The 17,652-nt window shown below is 41.6% G+C and overlaps 5 protein-coding genes across 8 annotated transcripts; 4 read left to right on the forward strand and 1 right to left on the reverse strand.

Annotated features, from left to right (window-relative positions):
• The first annotated feature begins 32 nt into the window (after positions 1 to 32).
• On the forward strand, positions 33 to 9,739 carry LOC115758287. 3 transcript variants are annotated; one of them, XM_030698852.1, is made up of 10 exons: positions 33 to 327; positions 1,034 to 1,159; positions 1,220 to 1,395; positions 2,498 to 2,693; positions 3,024 to 3,228; positions 4,727 to 6,657; positions 7,056 to 7,161; positions 7,220 to 7,496; positions 7,555 to 7,840; positions 8,492 to 9,739. In XM_030698852.1, the coding sequence occupies exons 1-10, from the start codon at positions 297 to 299 to the stop codon at positions 9,091 to 9,093; spliced, it is 3,936 nt and encodes a 1,311-aa protein (XP_030554712.1). In that variant the 5' UTR covers positions 33 to 296; the 3' UTR covers positions 9,094 to 9,739. The 3 variants fall into 3 exon arrangements, with proteins under 3 accessions (XP_030554712.1, XP_030554713.1, XP_030554711.1); XM_030698853.1 differs by having other exon boundaries at positions 34 to 327; positions 976 to 1,159; XM_030698851.1 differs by lacking the exon at positions 33 to 327 and having other exon boundaries at positions 864 to 1,159.
• Positions 9,740 to 9,835: 96 nt separating this feature from the next.
• LOC115758290 lies at positions 9,836 to 11,160 on the forward strand. Its single transcript, XM_030698855.1, has one exon. The coding sequence runs from the start codon at positions 10,019 to 10,021 to the stop codon at positions 10,961 to 10,963; it is 945 nt and encodes a 314-aa protein (XP_030554715.1). The 5' UTR covers positions 9,836 to 10,018; the 3' UTR covers positions 10,964 to 11,160.
• Positions 11,161 to 11,362: 202 nt separating this feature from the next.
• On the forward strand, positions 11,363 to 13,186 carry LOC115758159 (GPI mannosyltransferase 2). The gene is made up of 2 exons (XM_030698698.1): positions 11,363 to 11,575; positions 11,638 to 13,186. The coding sequence occupies exon 2, from the start codon at positions 11,653 to 11,655 to the stop codon at positions 13,000 to 13,002; it is 1,350 nt and encodes a 449-aa protein (XP_030554558.1). The 5' UTR covers positions 11,363 to 11,575; positions 11,638 to 11,652; the 3' UTR covers positions 13,003 to 13,186.
• Positions 13,187 to 13,311: 125 nt separating this feature from the next.
• LOC115758161 (uncharacterized protein C1orf43 homolog) lies at positions 13,312 to 15,917 on the forward strand. Of its 2 annotated transcripts, none has more exons than XM_030698700.1 (3): positions 13,312 to 13,917; positions 13,974 to 14,383; positions 15,691 to 15,917. In XM_030698700.1, the coding sequence occupies exons 1-2, from the start codon at positions 13,376 to 13,378 to the stop codon at positions 14,380 to 14,382; spliced, it is 951 nt and encodes a 316-aa protein (XP_030554560.1). In that variant the 5' UTR covers positions 13,312 to 13,375; the 3' UTR covers position 14,383; positions 15,691 to 15,917. The 2 variants fall into 2 exon arrangements, with proteins under 2 accessions (XP_030554560.1, XP_030554561.1); XM_030698701.1 differs by lacking the exon at positions 15,691 to 15,917 and adding an exon at positions 15,624 to 15,644.
• On the reverse strand, positions 14,390 to 15,576 carry LOC115758160 (glyceraldehyde-3-phosphate dehydrogenase). Its single transcript, XM_030698699.1, has one exon. The coding sequence runs from the start codon at positions 15,488 to 15,490 to the stop codon at positions 14,450 to 14,452; it is 1,041 nt and encodes a 346-aa protein (XP_030554559.1). The 5' UTR covers positions 15,491 to 15,576; the 3' UTR covers positions 14,390 to 14,449.
• Positions 15,918 to 17,652: the final 1,735 nt, after the last annotated feature.

Raw genomic sequence — 17,652 nt, forward strand, 5'->3', positions numbered from 1 at the left:
AAGCGCGCAGATAACTAGTTATGTGCTACCAACAGCGAAAATAATTCAGTCGAAGTTCGGTTCTTTCCCGTTTTATACTCGCAAGCTCTTGGCGCGTCTCTTTATTCACACAAATCATATTTATCTACAGATTGTATACGTGTCCCCAAGTAATTTCACAACTAGAACGCATTTTAAGTCACACAAACAAGTTGAATTCAGTTTTATTTTAAATCGTGTTATACGCAACATTTTAATACATACCAAAAAATACAGACAAAAATATATACATACAATACATTTTAAGAAGGCGTGGCATGTTTTTATCGCAAACAAAAATTCGCAGTGGTAAGTATATATACGTACAAATGTATGTGTACGTATACATGCTGCGTGTGCCTTTGTACGGCAACGCTGCAAAAAATTGCTTTATTTACCGTTACATGAAGCACACGCACACATCCCAAAAACGATCTCACACACACAGACGCACACGTACACAGCCGACCCCAACGCTCTCTCCCAAGAGTGAGTGAATCAGCACATCGGTCGATCTCTTGTGACGTAGAGTTGTCAGGTCAATATCAAAGCGCATTTCTAGCATATTAGCACAGCGGCCAATATGTCGTTGTCGTCATTAACCGTTTAACCATTGTGACGCGTAGGTTGATTTTCCTCTTGTCAATAAATAAATACGCGAAATTTTGCGCATAGTAGTGTGTCTGTGTGTGTGTGAGCGTTGCGCTGTCAACTCAAATAAAAAAGTATATACTATTTAATTGCAGTTTAGAAACCAGAATCCAGAGTGCGATCATTTATTTTTTTTTGCCCTTACTGTGATTGTTTGTGTGTGTGTATTTGTTTGTTTGCGCGCGTGTGTGTGTGTGTGTGTGTGTGCCTGTGCGTGTGATAGATCGCGTGTGTGTGTGTTCTGTGCAAAGCATTTTTGTCCTTTTGTACGTATTTACAATGACAAAAAATAAAATCCAAAAAAAGGCCAATGGCCAAAAGAAGGCGATCCCTGCCAATAGATTAAACATCGTAACAAATACAGCAACAATGCCACCTTCAATTTTGACGCCGCCAGCGACGCCACCCGCTACAACAGTCTTAAATTTAAACAAAAACACCAACAGCAACAATGCCGATTTCTATGGAATGCCGCAACGAAGGCCATGGGGTAAGTGCTTTTAACATTACCAACAACTGTAAACCTATTAATAGCCAAAAATATCGTTAGAACGTGAGCTGATTGGCTGCTTTTTGCTCAAAATGGCGGAAAAACAAGTGATCAGCGCCCGCAGCAGCTGGTATGTGGATAAGCGCACGCTGCGCAGGGAATTTGAACAGCATCTATCGTGGGAGCCCAATAGTGCAGAACTGCGCATCAAGCTCTCCATCAATGGAGCTAATAATGTAAGTAGCGCTTAGCACTAAAACAAAGTTAATTTACGAATTTTCGCAAATTTTTTTTTGTTGATTATACAAAAATCACCATTCATCACATCTAATCCATTGCACATTGTTTAAATTAGGTTCGCTGTACTGTATGTTCACTGTGTTTAAGTACACACAACTTGACATTTGTCATATTATGGGCATAAATCTAGAACCGTTGCTTTCTCTGTTTCCAAACCGCTCTCAATTTCGCTTCCCTTTATTTTGACTATCATAAATTCTCAGAGTGTGCCGCGCTTTATCAGCTCGCACTCTTTACCACCCGTCGGAGTCTGAATGAAATCGGTTAGTCATATGTTTGCGGCTGCTTGGGTTTTGCCAGACTAAAGCGCTGGATTATAGCCGGGTTATTGTTGTAGTTGCTGCTGCTGCTGATTTGCGATCAGCTGTGGTAAACTCTGAAGCGTGTGCCCTGAGCCGGTTATCTAATGCATTGTTTGACAGGGAAGCCCACTAAGGAGGAGATTAAAAACAGATCTAAATATAGCATATGCTATCAGTATTATTAAACATATAGTATATATGTATATTTGAGGAGCTGCGCCGTTCTACTTCTAGTCTTGTTCTAGTCCCTTTTACAAAATTAAAAATTTTGAGAGGTCTTAGCAAATCTTTTTGTTATAAACTCATTTAGTAACCAACTTAAAGCCTTGAAAGTTTCATAATAATCGTACAATAAACTTGTAAGTTATATAAGAATGCATTTTTCGTCACTGAACCCTAGGGAAGGAAGAAGCACAGCCCAGCCTTTTGTATATTTGTATACGATAAGTAGCTGCCGAATACCTGGTATTCCCCTTTTTGCGAGTTCATATTTTATTTTCTTGGGTTCTGTAAGTTCCTTTGTCTTTAAAGACTTTATCTATATTATGTACTTGTGACAACAAAGAAAACACTTGAATAAAACAATGACTGATAGCACGTACTATGTATATATAATACATACATATAAAACCACACTCGATTACAATTCGAAATACAAATTCGCTATGGACTTACGTATGTATGCATATTCAAGTTCATAACAATTATATACAATTGCGGTTCTCTTTATTTACAGATTGGTTCGCTGTTGCAGCGTACAAACTTCTTGATGAACACACCGCGCGGCGACTCCAATTACCGCATCAAGAGCCTAGCTCTGATGGAGTTCCGCAGGGAGAAGTATAATGCAATTGACGAAAAGCAGAGGCAAAATGATCTTGCTGCTGTCAGCAATGTGACGGACTCTGCGCAGGACAGTCCGATTACCCAAAGTAAATATTTTCATTCCAAACATTTCATCTGAAAACCCTGTACCCACGCAAAACATATACGAAAAAGTTGAATCTTGATCAGCAACAAGCCGACCATGTTCGTTTGCTGTGTAAATCTGTTAATCTCCAGGCATATTACAACTAGATCGATAAGTATCGATACTTAGCTATATAATTACTGCTATATAATAGTCTAGCTGTAGCTCCATAAAATTAGACTGAAGACTCATTTACAACTAATAACTGGGTACAGGGTAGCAGCTAGTTGGGCACTTTCGACTAGAACACTCTTGTTTATGTTATTCATTTCTATATGCTCGTTTATTACAGAATATGTACTGGATGAAAATGCAGAGCCGGTACCGTTGAAATACCAAAAGACTCAAAAGCAAGAACGTTTTGTGGACTTTGAGTTGAGTTCGATGGGTTGCTACATTTGTCAATGTAATTTTGATAGCATTGAGAAGTACGAGGAACACATCGAATACCATGGCGATGAGTCGGACTTTGAGTCGTTGCAGAAAATGACAAAATAGTAAGTGCCACAGTAGAAATAGAACAAGAACAACATATGTGTGCTGTAATCTTCTCTTTAGTTTATTGCTCCCATAAAGATAGTAAGTCAGCTGATGGAGTAGAAATTAGCGATATTATTATTTGATTTATAAGTTGGATTTGATTTGAAAGCCTGGATGCACTACGAAACGTATTCGGATCTAGATGTAATCTAGATTCTGCATGCTTAGAGCTTATATCAGTTGGAGGCGTACAGCAGGCACATCTGTTTGTGCAACTAATTAAATATAACTTAATAATTGTATGCTTTATTATAGCCAAAAGTCTAGTATATAAACTGAAAATTATACATTTTTAAGTATATATGTTATTACACAAGCGAACATATGCATATACATACATACATACGTACATACATACATACATACATGCATACATACATACATACATACATACATACATACATGCATACATACATACGTACATACATGCATACATACATACATACATATATACATACATACATTCATGCATACATACATACGTACATACATACATACGCCTCCTGCTCCGCCCCCTTAGTGGTCCTCCTCCTGGTCCTCCGCGATGCTCCTCCGGCTCCTCAGCTTCCAGCGTTGAAGCCTCCTGCGACTAATTTATAGGCGAAGTTTGCAGGCCTAACTTACATTTTTGAGAATCGAGGAGGAGGGCGGCGTTAATAAATACGTTTCCTTACTTCAATTTTCCGCGCAACAAGACAAGTTGCTCTTCTATTGGTATAGAAGACAATTTGCATGCATACATACATACATATATACGCACATACATACACACACATTCACACACACTTACATACAAACATGCATTCATAAGTCCACACACGCATATCAACTCAATCAATTTGGCATCTAAGCTGACAACATTATTCTTGTAATTAATAGAATAACTTTCTATATTGATCGTCTGTTTGGTAAAATAGAATACACATGAATGCAGATACACATACATACATACTCACACACATACATACTTACACAAACATGCAGACATATGTAACCATACATATTTGTATATATAATTTCTCTTATTTTGTGTTATCAGTTGACATGCTCTACTTTATTTGTATACGTATTACTCATTCCTGTTTAAAGTCTGCTTTTGGTTTCAATTGCTGAAGATAATTTGGCGCTTGAATTTATATGTATGAGTTAATTCCTAACCTAATGATATATATGTGTGTATAAAAATACATATATATATTATTATAAGCCTGTAGGTATTAATGTGTATTTATTTTATGGTTGAAGTTGTTTGTTTATAAAAATTTTAAGCATCAATATAACAAAACTTGTTTAATTGAATCCTACCTTAAAGTACTTTTGACCATACGCATATTTATGTTGTACATAGTATAATTATTTGAAGGTTTTTATTTTTGTTTATATAAGTAAAGACGATTATAAGAACCCAATGGAATTTCACAATGTTAATGTGTCTTCATCTTCTATCTATTGCAGTTGCCAGCCCATGCTGACGCTGTCATATCAGACGTGCGTGGACAGCCATTATTTTGGCTTTACGCTGGAGACACAATTAAAGGATATTACGATTGAGAAGTTCATTATTGTGCAGTCGCGTCAGTTTTATTACGTTTACAATAATCGCTTGCCGCTGGAGGTGACCGAGAGTGGTCAACTGATCTTCTTTGTGGACTCGCACGTCTTTATGATACTGCGCGAACAGCCGATTGTGATCGGGTATAGTCAGCTGGTGGACGGAAAGCGTCATCATTATGTGGAGCAGCATCATTTCATGCGCACCGAGGCATTACCCAAGGCTTGTTTCAATGTGAATCCCTATCGGCTGTCCAATAAAAAGCTATTTCGTGGCGGCCGCTTAGAGCCGGCAATACCACCGCCAACGGTGGTCAGTGCACTGAAACGTGATGCACAAGATGCTCAGATCCGTTTGGCGGATTACAATAAGGAGTATCGCAACTATTGTGAGCTGGGACGTGAATTTACTCAACGCAATTTGCATGGCACACTGCGCACCCTGCTCCAGGTGGAGGATATTGAGCGGCTGCAGTGCTATGTGGCACTCAAGCAATCCAAAATGGAGTTGCATCAGTTTGGTAAAGAGTTATCTGTTAAACTGCAGCCAAATTCGAGAAATTTAAGCGCCGAGGATGTCCTGTCACCCGGCGATGATGTATTAATTATTAATGAACGCTGCACAAACGGCGGTCAGCCAGAATCGGGCAAGGCGAACAGCATACGCCAGTTGCTGGATAATAATACTCTGGTATTGGAATTGGCGCTGAAGGATTTCGATACGCTTGTCCAATGGGGCCATAAGATAAACGAGCAGTTTGGCGTACCGGAAAAGGAGCGTCGTGAGCCGCGCGTTTATTTTGCCCGCATCCTGGGCGTATCGACGCAGCGCGTCAATATTACCTGCGATCGTCATCTGCCAGATAATACCACATATGCTCTACTCTTTCGGCCAGTCCGCGCCGTTTTACGCTACCAATATCGTGCGCTCCATCAGCTAAAGCTGACCAATGCGGAGCATGTGCAGCGACTGCTCTTTCCCGCTACGATTCAGAGACAGCCGGTGGCTAATGGCGCTTTGTGCCTACATAATGAGCATATTGGTCGTAATCCAGAGCAACAGCAGGCGGTGCAACAAATTGCATTTTCCGATAAGCTGCCAGCCCCCTATATTGTGTTTGGACCGCCCGGTACGGGCAAAACGGCGACAATTTGTGAGGCCATCTATCAGTTGTATGTGCGTCGACCAGAGACCCACATCTTGGTGCTGGCCGGCTCGAATACGGCCTGCGATGAGATAGCATTGCGTCTATTGCGTTCCATATCCAAGGTGCCCAGTCAGCCGCGTCCATTGACGCGCATCTTTGCCGCCAGCTGTGATCGCCGCATCGATAATATTGATGATCTGCTGTTGGAATACTCGAATATGTATGCCCTACACTTTTATCCCGATGTGCAGGCAGTCCACGACTATCGCATTGTGGTGTGTACCCTCAGTCTGGCGGGAAAACTATCAACGGGTGGCTTCGGCCGTGACGAGGACAAACGCAGCGTATTCTCTCATGTATTTGTGGATGAGGCGGCTGCCTCAACAGAAGCGGAGGTCCTTATGGGCATTACCTGTACCATAGCGCCATCTACGAATCTAATCCTATCTGGCGATCATAAGCAATTGGGACCGGTACTGCAATCGCAGCGTGCCGGAGATTGGGGTCTGGGCGTTTCGCTATTTGAGCGTCTCCTGCAGCGTGAGTGCTACCGCTTGGACGAGAATGGTGATTACAATGCAGCCGTACAGACGCGATTGCGACGTAACTATCGTTCCCATCCCGAAATTGTCTCGCTCTACAGTGATCTCTACTACAACAGCGAACTGAAATCGGAGGCGGCACTAGGTGAGTCAATGTTATGCATACATCCGATACGAATTGAGGTTTAATATGAAGAGGGCACAGAACTTCAAATTCTATTTAATTAGTTCATCAAATTAGTCGATCTATTGGCCTGCTCTACTTGGATTTTGTTGTTTTTTCAAAGAGAGATTTTCTATAATATTTTGAATGTTGGCTTTGGTGCTGTGCAGGAATGTATATACAGCGACCGCTGGGTATTTTTGTCCGCATTATGTTTGGCTTAATGTCCCTCCAAGAGGGTTGTCCGTCTAATTGGTGCGTCCGTGGTTGAAGATGCCTCCTTTCTACATTTGCAATTAACCAAGTAGTTTGCACTTTATTGCCCATTACAAAGATTCTTACTGTGCATTTTCTTTACTTTATTTTTGTTTTCATTATAGCAAATGTATGCCTTGCCAGAAACTGGTTTCATACGCCCAACGAACATTTTCCCATAATGTTTCACTCGGTTTTTGGCACGACCATGAACTCCCAAAGTTCGCTGAGGTGCGTATACGATTCAAATCCTGATTGAATAGTAATTCATATTCGATTCTGATTACAGCCTCTGCAACAATAAGGAAATAGATGCAGTTATGGACTATGTAAAGGATTTGATGTACTTTGGCATCAATGGTGAGAAGCTGGCCCAAACGGATATTGGCATTATATCGCCATATAAGAATCAGTATCAGCGCATCCAGGAGCAGCTCAACATGCGCAATTGGCATCAAATCGATTGTGGCTCTGTTGAACTGTTCCAAGGCAAGGAGAAGCAAATTATAATTGTTTCTTTTGTGCGCTCATTTACGGAAAAGTTGGGCTTCCTTAATAATAGTCGCGTAAGTGGGAATATCAATTTGAATCTCAATATCAATATCAATCTAAAATCTCTTGCAGCGTTTGAACGTTTTACTATCACGTCCCATGTCCTTGCTTATCTTAATTGGTAATCCGCGCACGCTAAGCAAAAATCAGGAATTTCGTCATATCATCGACATGTGCCGGGATCGCAAAACGCTCGTCGGTTCGCCTTATTATCCGGATGATAATAAGACGAACGAGGCGAACGGGACGGCCACTCAATCTGGTAATCCAATGCGTTCTGGCTGTAATAATAATCGCCAACAGCCAACAGATGCAACACATGAGGACGCGCAGACATTGGGACAGACATTCAAGCGAAGTAATAATCGTTGTCATAATTATCAATATCATCACCAAAGAAACCAAAGAAATCGTGACAGCGATCATAAATGCCTATATACAAATGCTTATGCTGGATCTTTAGCATTTCGAATGATCCCATAATATGGATAAGCGAGAGTGGATCAAACTATATCGATTTAGATTGTCCATAGCATACGTTTTAGAAGTTTTCAAGATCGACGTACACATTTCAAATACGTCATATATTCACATCCTTTATATATATATATATATATATTTATGTATATATATATATGTATATATATACATATATATATGTATACATACATCATATATGCATTACATGACATGAGGCGCCCCGGCTTTAGTTGTTGGCGTAAAACAATTGACTGCCGTTTTTAAGCATCCAAGTCCAAGTTCGCCAACAAGTCAGATAAAAGAGAAGCAATTGCAGTTTCAATTGTATTAAACCCAATACCTACCGTCCATGTTTATAATAAATTGGCATTCGCATCTTTTGATCATGCTCGTGATATAAGCATTTGGCTAACTAATTTGACACACACTGATCCTGATGAACACATTTCTTTGGTTTTATTTAAATCTTTTTTTTTTTTCGTTTTTCTTATAAAATATTTCATATTATTTTGTTTATTTTTATGTTCAGCTAACATACACAACAAGGTGCCCTTATCTGCGGCCACAAAGATTGGCTACAATAAGGCTGAGCTGCTGAAACTGAGCGGTCAGGCTCAGCAGCCTAAAAAATCGGACCTGGACAAGCTGTTCGACGAGCTGCCCAGCGTACCGCGTTATGTGGACAATGATTCTGCCACAGTGCGCTCCATTAAGGCAGACGTGCAGCGTTTATCCGTTAATGAGCCGCCCGAAGCTGTGGCGTCTACTTCAGCCAGCCAACGGGCAACAACTGGGTTTGGTCTCAGCGCCAATATGCATCACAACGCTTCGACCGCTAGTACAGAAACTTCAGTTACTGTGGGCCATGAGGCGATCGAGTTATCATTTATGCCCAGTGCACCGCCTGCCAGTCCAGGTTTGCGACGCAGCACTCAGTACAGCTACATTCCCACGGGCTATATGCGCTTTGAGAGCGCCCAACAGTCGCTTAATCATTCCAGGGAACCACAAAGATTACCCGATGAATACACACGACCACCACCATTCTTTGGCCAAAGCACGTCCTGGCAAAGCGCGACTCCAAGACCGCAGCCTAAGCCAAAAAAGAAGAGCACTTGTGTTATATCATAATTGCGTATATTTATGTAGCTTCTAGTTACAAACAATTTACGAGGACTACATCGGGATAATTGTGTCCCAGTGTTAGCCTCTTTTGACCTTTGCTGTTTGTGGCATATTGCAAATGGAAGCAGCCACAACTAGACTGCCGCACTTGCAACATGTGCCAAGCAGCAAAAAAAAAGACATTTTTATAAAATTAACAAATTCGCATTGGATGAATTAAAATGCAGCACATTGAAAGTATGCTTTAATGCATCAGTTGCGAGTTTGGATGATATTTTAAAATAAATATACTTTTGTATTGAACATCCTATACATGCGTGTGTAAATCCCCGAGATTTGCTCAACTTATTAAACATGTATGTGATGTTTAAAAAGACGTTAAATTTGATTTATAAATTTCGAGAGAGTTTAATAAAAAGGGAGTTTGGACTGCGTTGAATTTGTGCAGAGCCCATACGCTGCCTGATTTTGATTTAAATAAATTTTGTATCTTCAATTTAAAATTGAGAAATGTAATAACTATGTGAAGCGCAAGTTAAAATATTTTCATATTTTCCATATGTTAACCGAAATCAACAATAAACAATATACTTATTGGACAAGCATAATAACACGTTGTTGCATTGTTATGCGAACATATTAATTGGTAAATTCTGCAATGACGAGATTGGAATAGCTTGCTATATTTAAATAACAAAGTTGGCTTTACAAATTTTTTACTAAATAAATACACAACAGATTTTTATTTCGCTGCATGAAAGCTCAAGTAACATTTTTTTTTTAATATTGTAAATAGTTCAAGGAATTCCAGTAAATTAACGTGACTCTTTAAAATTGTAATATAGTGAAGTAATTAGATTCATAATATTAAGCGTAATTCAACGAACCAGCAAAGATTGTGCGCCTAACGATTGATATTAACATCTGCAGTATGAGTGCGCGCGGCAAATTGGCCTCGCCCATGGTCATGCCCAATCCAGCAAGTAGTTTTCATCGCAGCATAACAGAAGCGCCACGAGGCACCAGATTGGCGGCGCCGCTATCATCACACAGGACCGGAGCAGGTAGACGCACCGGCGGCGATGGCGATGGTGGCACCGCTGGCTGGAAGACAACAGCTGTGACGACCACAAGCCGGCTGACACTGACGGCACGGCTGGAGAAACCGACAATTGCCTCAACACTGCGTGCGGCCAGCAATCGAAGCAAGGTACTGGCCCAAAAGATGGCAACTCCTCGCAAGCAACGAGCACCAATTGGTGGCGATAAGAAATGCCCGGATCGATTGGCATTGGGTCCCATATCGAAACTGGGGTTGCAACAGGGAAGAAAGGCAGCGGGCGGTGGTATGCCGCTGAAGAAGGATGTCCAAGTAGATGCTCTGTATGAGCCTAGGCTGGAGAAGCAACCATTGCTGGAGATGGGCGTGCAGACCAATGAGGCGGAAATACTTAATCGTGATCTGCTCGTTGGAGATATTAAGCTCCTGTTGCCATCACCGCAGCTGGCCAAGCAAATTGACAGGGCACGCGCGGAAAATAAGAAAAAATTGGATCGCCAAACGATACGTCAATTTTCATCTCACGAACAGGATGAAGAACAGCATTTGGATGAGCTCAAGCAATTCATGGAGCGCAGCTATGTGACCAGGCGTATGCCCAAGAAACCGCCAATGCCCGTGCTATCCAGCTTTGAGCCAACCCAATATAATACTGTATTCAAGTCCATGGATGAGTTCTTTACTCGCGACGTACCGAAGGCGGAGTCTATCACAAACATAAAGGAGCGCATCAGGCGCAAGGAAGTGGAACTTATGAGCATGTTCGATGAAGTAGAAGTAAGTGAAAAGGCCGAATCCGAGTCTGAAGGCGATTAAATCAGATCTCTTGTATGTCAATTAGATGAAAATGACATGTTGAAACATAAAAAATTTAAGTTAAATGTATTTGTGTTTTTATTTAAATAGTAAAGTTCTTTTAAACTGGAGTTAAATCAGGGCTTAAACAAAAACCTGGATTTATGCTGTTCAGAAACCTTTGGTCAGTTCTGGGTTACATGTGCTTTAAATAAAAACACAATACAATTTAATTCATAAGCTTGCTTAAGATATATCACTTTAAAATTGCGCGCCAACAATCTATGTGAATAAAGTCTTGTTATCGATTAAAAATTGCAGAGTTGAGTTCAGGGTTGTTAATTGTTTAGTTTTGAAATACAGCTGTTCAATTCCGCAGTTGGTGTGTACACACTGTTTGCCACTTGGCTTGCCGGTTGCATTTGGCCAAAAATTTAATTTTTTTTAAAAAACGGACTAGTCGGTCTGTTAAATGTCAAGTCATATTTAGGGAGTCTTTAAACGACTCCATTTTCACACAAAGACACGTTAAAAAAAAATTGTTGTGCGCTACGAATGTTTTAAGCGTAGGCCAACATATTTTATATATTCTAACTGCTACTACCACAACTACAAATACATATACATATATAGGTGAGTAAGTGAAGCATTTTGAATATGTTGTGAATCACATGCCTACCACCGACTCCACCCAGCCATCAGCAGCAAAGATGACACTGAAGGTGACAAAGCTGGCGCTTTCGAGTCGCCTCATCATTCTGGCCGTTCAAATGCTGGCCAACTGGATTGTGCCAGATCATAAGCCGGATGTGTTTCGTATGCCAATGCCCACACCGAATGCAACAAATCCCGACCACTACCTGGACAAGCTGGTTATGCGCTGCTTGGGCGGCTTGCGGCACTGGGATGGTGAATACTTTCTGCACATTGCCAACTATTTGTACACGTATGAGAATACTCTGGCATTCTATCCATTATATCCGGTGCTTGTGCGCAACTTGGCCGCAGCTTTGGAGACTTTCAATGTGCCCATTTCGATGCATGCGCTGACTCTGGTCGTCGCTGTCGCCTTGAATGTGTGGCTCTTCTGCGAGGCTGCCAATTATCTGTACCAGCTGACGCAGCGCGTCTTCAATGATCTGCACAAGAGTTGGAATGCAGCGCTCGTTTTTTGCTTTAATCCGGCCAGCATTTTCTTCAGTGCCGCCTACTCCGAATCGCTGTTCACCTACGCCAGCTTTATCCTGATGCTGGAATGCGTCCGGGCCAAGCAACAATTCAATTTTATGCGCATTTGCGCCAGCTTGGCCGCTTGCATTATGTGCCGCTCCAATGGACTGATTGCCCTGGGCTTTCCCCTGTATTTTTTTGCGCGCCACATTCTACTGACGACGAACGTGAAACGGTGCCAACAGGTGATCAAGATGGCGCTGGCCGTGCTTATACCGCTGGCCATATTGCATGCCTATTACTTTTACATATATCGACTCTACTGTATGCCCGGCATCAAGGTAAAGCATCCGCAGCAGGTGCTGCATTATGCCAGCGAACGGAACTATCTGCTTGCGGGACGGGGACCGAAGGGATCGCCCTGGTGCCAATATACGTTGCCATTCCCTTACAGTTACGTGCAGTCCACCTATTGGGATGTTGGCTTCTTGCGTTACTATCAATGGAAGCAGCTGCCCAATTTTTTACTAGCATTGCCCATGCTCGTGTTTATGCAGTGGCATTGCTGTGATTATTTGTGGTTTTTGGCCTCTAAGATTTGGCCACAGGTGGCCAGCTGGCGGGAGCCACTCAAGTCACAAAAATCGCTGCCATTCGTGCTGCACGGCGCGTTCTTGACGCTCGTCTGTGCTCTCTTCGTTCACATTCAGGTGTCCACGCGCTTGTTGGCCTCGGCCACGCCCATTTTCTATTGGTTTGCTGCAGATCATATGCCCAAATCGCTGGCGCATCTCTCGCTGCGCTCGAAGGCGGGCGCCCTGTTTATCTGGTGCACCACATACTGTGCTTGCGGCACCGTCCTCTACTGCAATAACTTTCCCTGGACATGAACTCGAAACTGGAATTCGAACGCCATGAACATATGTATAGAAGCTATTGGTTGCCAAAGAGACTGCATTAGGATTGGATTAGTTTGTAGTTATTGTTTATAGGCGATGTTGACCACCAGAAAATCGAAAGCAATTCTCATTCGCTTGCAAATTAAATTAAATAAATGTTTGAAACCGATTTTTGCGCACTTTCGATAGCTTTGTATAATGTTGCGGATAATCTAAATGTATCGATTTCTTAATGGGCAAAATTATCGATAAGTTACGTATTTGCAGTGACAATGTTGCTAAATGGTTAAATATATCGATTAGTTTGCGACCAGAAACCTAAACAAAGGAGATTTTTAGTGAAAAATTCGAAACACCCGCAAATATGGAGCAGCTTTCGGGTGTTATGATAATAATTATCATCGGCGGCGGCGTGCTGACCTTTGTAATGCTCTTCATATTCGCGAAGCGGCAGATAATGCGATTCACACTGCGTAGCCGCCGCGGCCCTCATGTGCCCGTGGGCACTGACGCCAAAAAGGCGCTCCGCCGCGAAATTGAGCGCAGATTGGACTGCATACAGAAGATAGCACAGGAACCAAAGCTGCTGTGGACCGATGCGGACAAGTATATTGTGCAGCCAGGTCCTGAGCAAGATTTGCCTCCCTACTACTACCGCATGAAAGCCGTGGATGATGTTAAATTGCTGGAAACGGAGATAGCGCGTGCCGATGGCAGCACACGCCACGCCCACGAAAGCTTACGTGCCTTTCTACTGACTACGCTCTCGGTGACGCTCAACGGCACTGGGCAACGCATAATACATCAGTTCTGTGACACATACGAACACGCTCGCCACGATCCAAATGAATTTGGCAAGGACGAGTACGAGGCTTACCATCACATGCTGCTCAAGCTGATGGAGGCGTAAGTGTGTCGTTAAGGTTTTGTTCAATTTTACTAATACAATGTTCTTGCCACAGGGCCAAGCAACTGAAGAACTACAATTCGAGAAAGGCCTCGCCAGCGCGCACGCCACGCAAACAAAAAATGCACTCGCTGCTGGATCCGGCACGCCTGCGTCCGCCACCTGTCGTTGAGCCGCCTAGCAGCGAGCTGACAGCTGGCCAGCATGCCAAAGTCAATATGACGCTGGGCCTGCAAGGCGATGAAATGGTGGCTGCCGAACTGGCCACCAATCCTCTGCATTTACAAGCACCCGCCGAGCGTGATCTCATCATACGCAATCGCATTAAGACGCCCACGCTAGACGACATTGTGGTCGAGGCGGCGGAGCAGCAACAGCCAAGTGAGGCGGCCAACAATAATGGGGAGCATGAGATAATGAGCATCTCATCGGTTCAGTTTCAACGCAACTCGAGCGTAGTTTAAGGTAAATACGTAAAACTTTATTTGGAGATTTTACATTAATTGAAGCTAATGTCTGTAAGGGGGTTTCCTACTTGTCGCACTTGTCTTTCTTTTGTTTTTCGATACATTTATCTATCATTTGAGAGAAAATCACAAGATCTAACAGCCGGCAAGAGTAGCCAGTTTCATTGTCATACCACGAGATAAGCTTAACAAAATTATCGTTAAGCGCTATGCAGGCTTTGGCATCGAATACGGAGCCATAGCGCGAGCCATTCAAATCCGACGAGACTACATCGTCTTCAGTGTAGGCTAGTATGCCCTTCATATCGCCCTTGGCTGCTTCCTTGACAGCTTCCTTGATCTGATCCATTTTGGCGGCACAGCCAAGACGACATGTCAAATCCACCACGGAAACATTCGGTGTGGGCACACGAAAAGCCATGCCTGTTAACTTACCATTCAGTTCTGGTATAACCTTGCCAACAGCCTTGGCAGCGCCCGTGCTGGCCGGTATTATGTTGCACATGCCGCTGCGTCCATCGCGCCAGACCTTTTTGCTCGGTCCATCCAAAATCATCTGCGTGGCGGTGCAAGCATGAACTGTCGTCATGAGACCCTCCAAGATTTCAAAATTATCATGCACAACTTTTGCCAGCGGTGCAAGGCAGTTGGTTGTGCAAGAGGCATTCGATATGATATTCATTTCTGGCTTATACTTGTCCAAATTGACGCCACACACAAACATGGGCGCGTCCGCCGATGGTGCAGATATGACCACCTTTTTAGCTCCCCCATCGATATGCGACTGTGCAGCCTTAAGAGTGGTAAATCGACCAGTACATTCAACTACCGTAGTCACGTTGAGATCTTTCCAACACAATTTTGTCGGATCCAGCTCGTTAAGCACCTCAATCTTTTGGCCGTCTATGATTAGCTTCTTGCCTTCAATGGAAATCTTCTTGTCTAAAACGCCATGTGTTGTGTCGTAGCGTAACATATAGGCCATATACTTGGGATCCATCGATGGATCATTAATGGCAATAACTTTAACATCCTGTCGCCTTAAAGTTTCGCGCAGAAAGACGCGCCCAATCCGTCCAAAACCGTTAATAGCAATTCCCGTCATAATTTCGAAGTTAAAACTGGTTTTACAGCATACAATTTTTTCAGGAAAATTTGTGTAGATCAAAATAGTTGACTTGAAATTCTGAGTAACATGAATAGTTGAACTGTTTTATTATACATTTGTCTCATTTTAGGTTGACAGATTTTTCCACAAATTGTCAGAGGATATATGATTTCTATTTTGTTTTTTTTTTTTTCTAGGTTTGGCAAGGGAACTCTTCGCCAGGACTAACCTAATAGAAGATAATTAGCTTCGCCGTACTGAATATTATTATATTTATATATATTTATTTGTTGATCTTAACATATTGGGTTTAAATATAAGCTACACTATTTGGCATAGTTTCTTGCAAGGTTCTGTATATCTTCTTATTTCAGAAGGCTGATAAAATAAGCCTATTTTGTTGGTTTTTAGCTCATAGAAAGAGGTGTATTTGTATTTATAATAAAAGATGCGTTTACGTATTAGTTAAGTACTTGTTATCCTATAATATCTTTTGAAATATGTCACAAAATAATAGGTTGTTCAGGTAGGTATTTACCTTAGTTACCGTTAGAAGTGCTGCTGACGGCTTCTGAGAAATTTGAGGTTGTGTTTGAATTTCTGTACATTTGTATGATTATTTACACTAATAGACGCTATTTCATTGTTTTAATCTTAATGTTTCCATAAGGTTGAATGCTTTTCAGAGAGTTGGGTAGGTATAAGAAGTTGCTGTTAAATTTAGTTGTGGTTAAGGTGTGTAATGGGCTATTAACAAGTTGAGGTTATGATTGATTATTTTGTTGATTTGATTTGATTTGATTTATGTAATTCTAGGTTTGATATTCCCCTTTATAATACCTGAAACAACTCGAAAATATTTTTGGATTATGTTTAAAGCATTTGTCAGCTTTTAGAAATAACGATTCATATTTTTTGTAGACAGTTTTATTTGGAAATTGAGGTTATGTTTGATTTTCTTTTCACATTCCTAAGTATTAGTATATTTTGTTTATACAAATTGTATTTTATTTTATCATATTTGCATATTAATGAATGCTTTATTTAAAATTTACTATTAATATATGACTAATTGAGTTGAGGTTATGTTTGAGCTTATGTTAATATGAAAATAGTTTTAATAATTGAGTTGAGGTTATGTTTGAGTTTATGATGATATGGAAATAGCGATGTATCCTATTTCCTAACTCTTACATCTGTGAAAATTGAACGCACACACGCTTTTTGCTGTGGTTTCATGCCAATTTTTGATTTACCAAACAAACGGCGCACACATGAAAGGATTTTCCGAAACCTATTACATGAGTGTGTATAACAGGTTGGAATAGGGCTGTGGGTGTGTGAGTGTGTGTGTGTGTGTGTTTGTGTTGTGTAGTTGGTATTTTGGGAATGCTGCTGGCTAAAAGTAGAGCTATTCATGTGTGGTAGCAGCCTGCTATTCACGCAGACAGCGCAAACACAAATCAAGCTGCAAGTCGTAAAATTTTCAGAGGCCGCCTCTCGACTGGATTTGGTCTACAAATTGCTGTTGGCTGTTGCTGCAACGGCAGCAGCCGCAGCCTGCGCATAATTAACTGGCCAAGCAAATAAAGAAAGCCAAATAAAAATTGCCAAAAGAATGGTGCAAAATAACTTGAAGGAAAACTGCAGACTGTGCGGAAAAGTATGCCAAAAATGCCAAGCAAAAAAGTGCTGCTAAAAATAAATTGTAACAAGTATGCGGCATATTAGCTGTTTAAGACCGAAGGTAGTTTTCGGAGAGCTTACGAATTGGGCTTAAAGCACAAGAGCTTTGAATCTTGTGGAAGAGATCTGCTCAATGTGCCTGCATGGTACAGATCAAGGTTCCAACTAGGGCCTCGCAATTAGGTTCGTCTGTTGAACTGAGTACCTGTCCCAAATTACATTTGACTTAGGTAAGATTTTTTATAATAATGCCAAAGATTGCTTTCAATCAATCAAACAAAAAAAAATGTTAGCTTCGGTCAGGATAATCAGCTTTTTGTGTGCAACTAGTTTTATTCGGGATTCTGCTCATAGTCAAGACATTAGAAAACTGGGCTCGGCTCTTCCGGCGAAGCTAACCTGCTGCAGGCTATTGCCTAGCCGTTATTGGGCAACAATTTTTGCCAAACCATTGAACTGGCGTCTTGTTAGTC

Source organism: Drosophila novamexicana, unplaced genomic scaffold, assembly GCF_003285875.2.
Source record: "Drosophila novamexicana strain 15010-1031.04,08,12 unplaced genomic scaffold, DnovRS2.1 tig00000137-arrow-arrow-pilon, whole genome shotgun sequence".
NCBI lineage: Eukaryota > Metazoa > Arthropoda > Insecta > Diptera > Drosophilidae > Drosophila > Drosophila novamexicana.

Bases quoted from the DNA above. Each gene is read 5' to 3' on its own strand.
- LOC115758287 (XM_030698851.1), top strand. From the start codon at position 949: ATGACAAAAAATAAAATCCAAAAAAAGGCCAATGGCCAAAAGAAGGCG. The intron at 1,160-1,219 runs GTAAGTGCTTTT...AAATATCGTTAG, and splicing joins GCCGCAACGAAGGCCATGGG to AACGTGAGCTGATTGGCTGC. The intron at 7,497-7,554 runs GTAAGTGGGAAT...AATCTCTTGCAG, and splicing joins GCTTCCTTAATAATAGTCGC to CGTTTGAACGTTTTACTATC.
- LOC115758290 (XM_030698855.1), top strand. From the start codon at position 10,019: ATGAGTGCGCGCGGCAAATTGGCCTCGCCCATGGTCATGCCCAATCCA.
- LOC115758159 (XM_030698698.1), top strand. From the start codon at position 11,653: ATGACACTGAAGGTGACAAAGCTGGCGCTTTCGAGTCGCCTCATCATT.
- LOC115758161 (XM_030698700.1), top strand. From the start codon at position 13,376: ATGGAGCAGCTTTCGGGTGTTATGATAATAATTATCATCGGCGGCGGC. The intron at 13,918-13,973 runs GTAAGTGTGTCG...TTCTTGCCACAG, and splicing joins CTGCTCAAGCTGATGGAGGC to GGCCAAGCAACTGAAGAACT.
- LOC115758160 (XM_030698699.1), bottom strand. From the start codon at position 15,490: ATGACGGGAATTGCTATTAACGGTTTTGGACGGATTGGGCGCGTCTTT.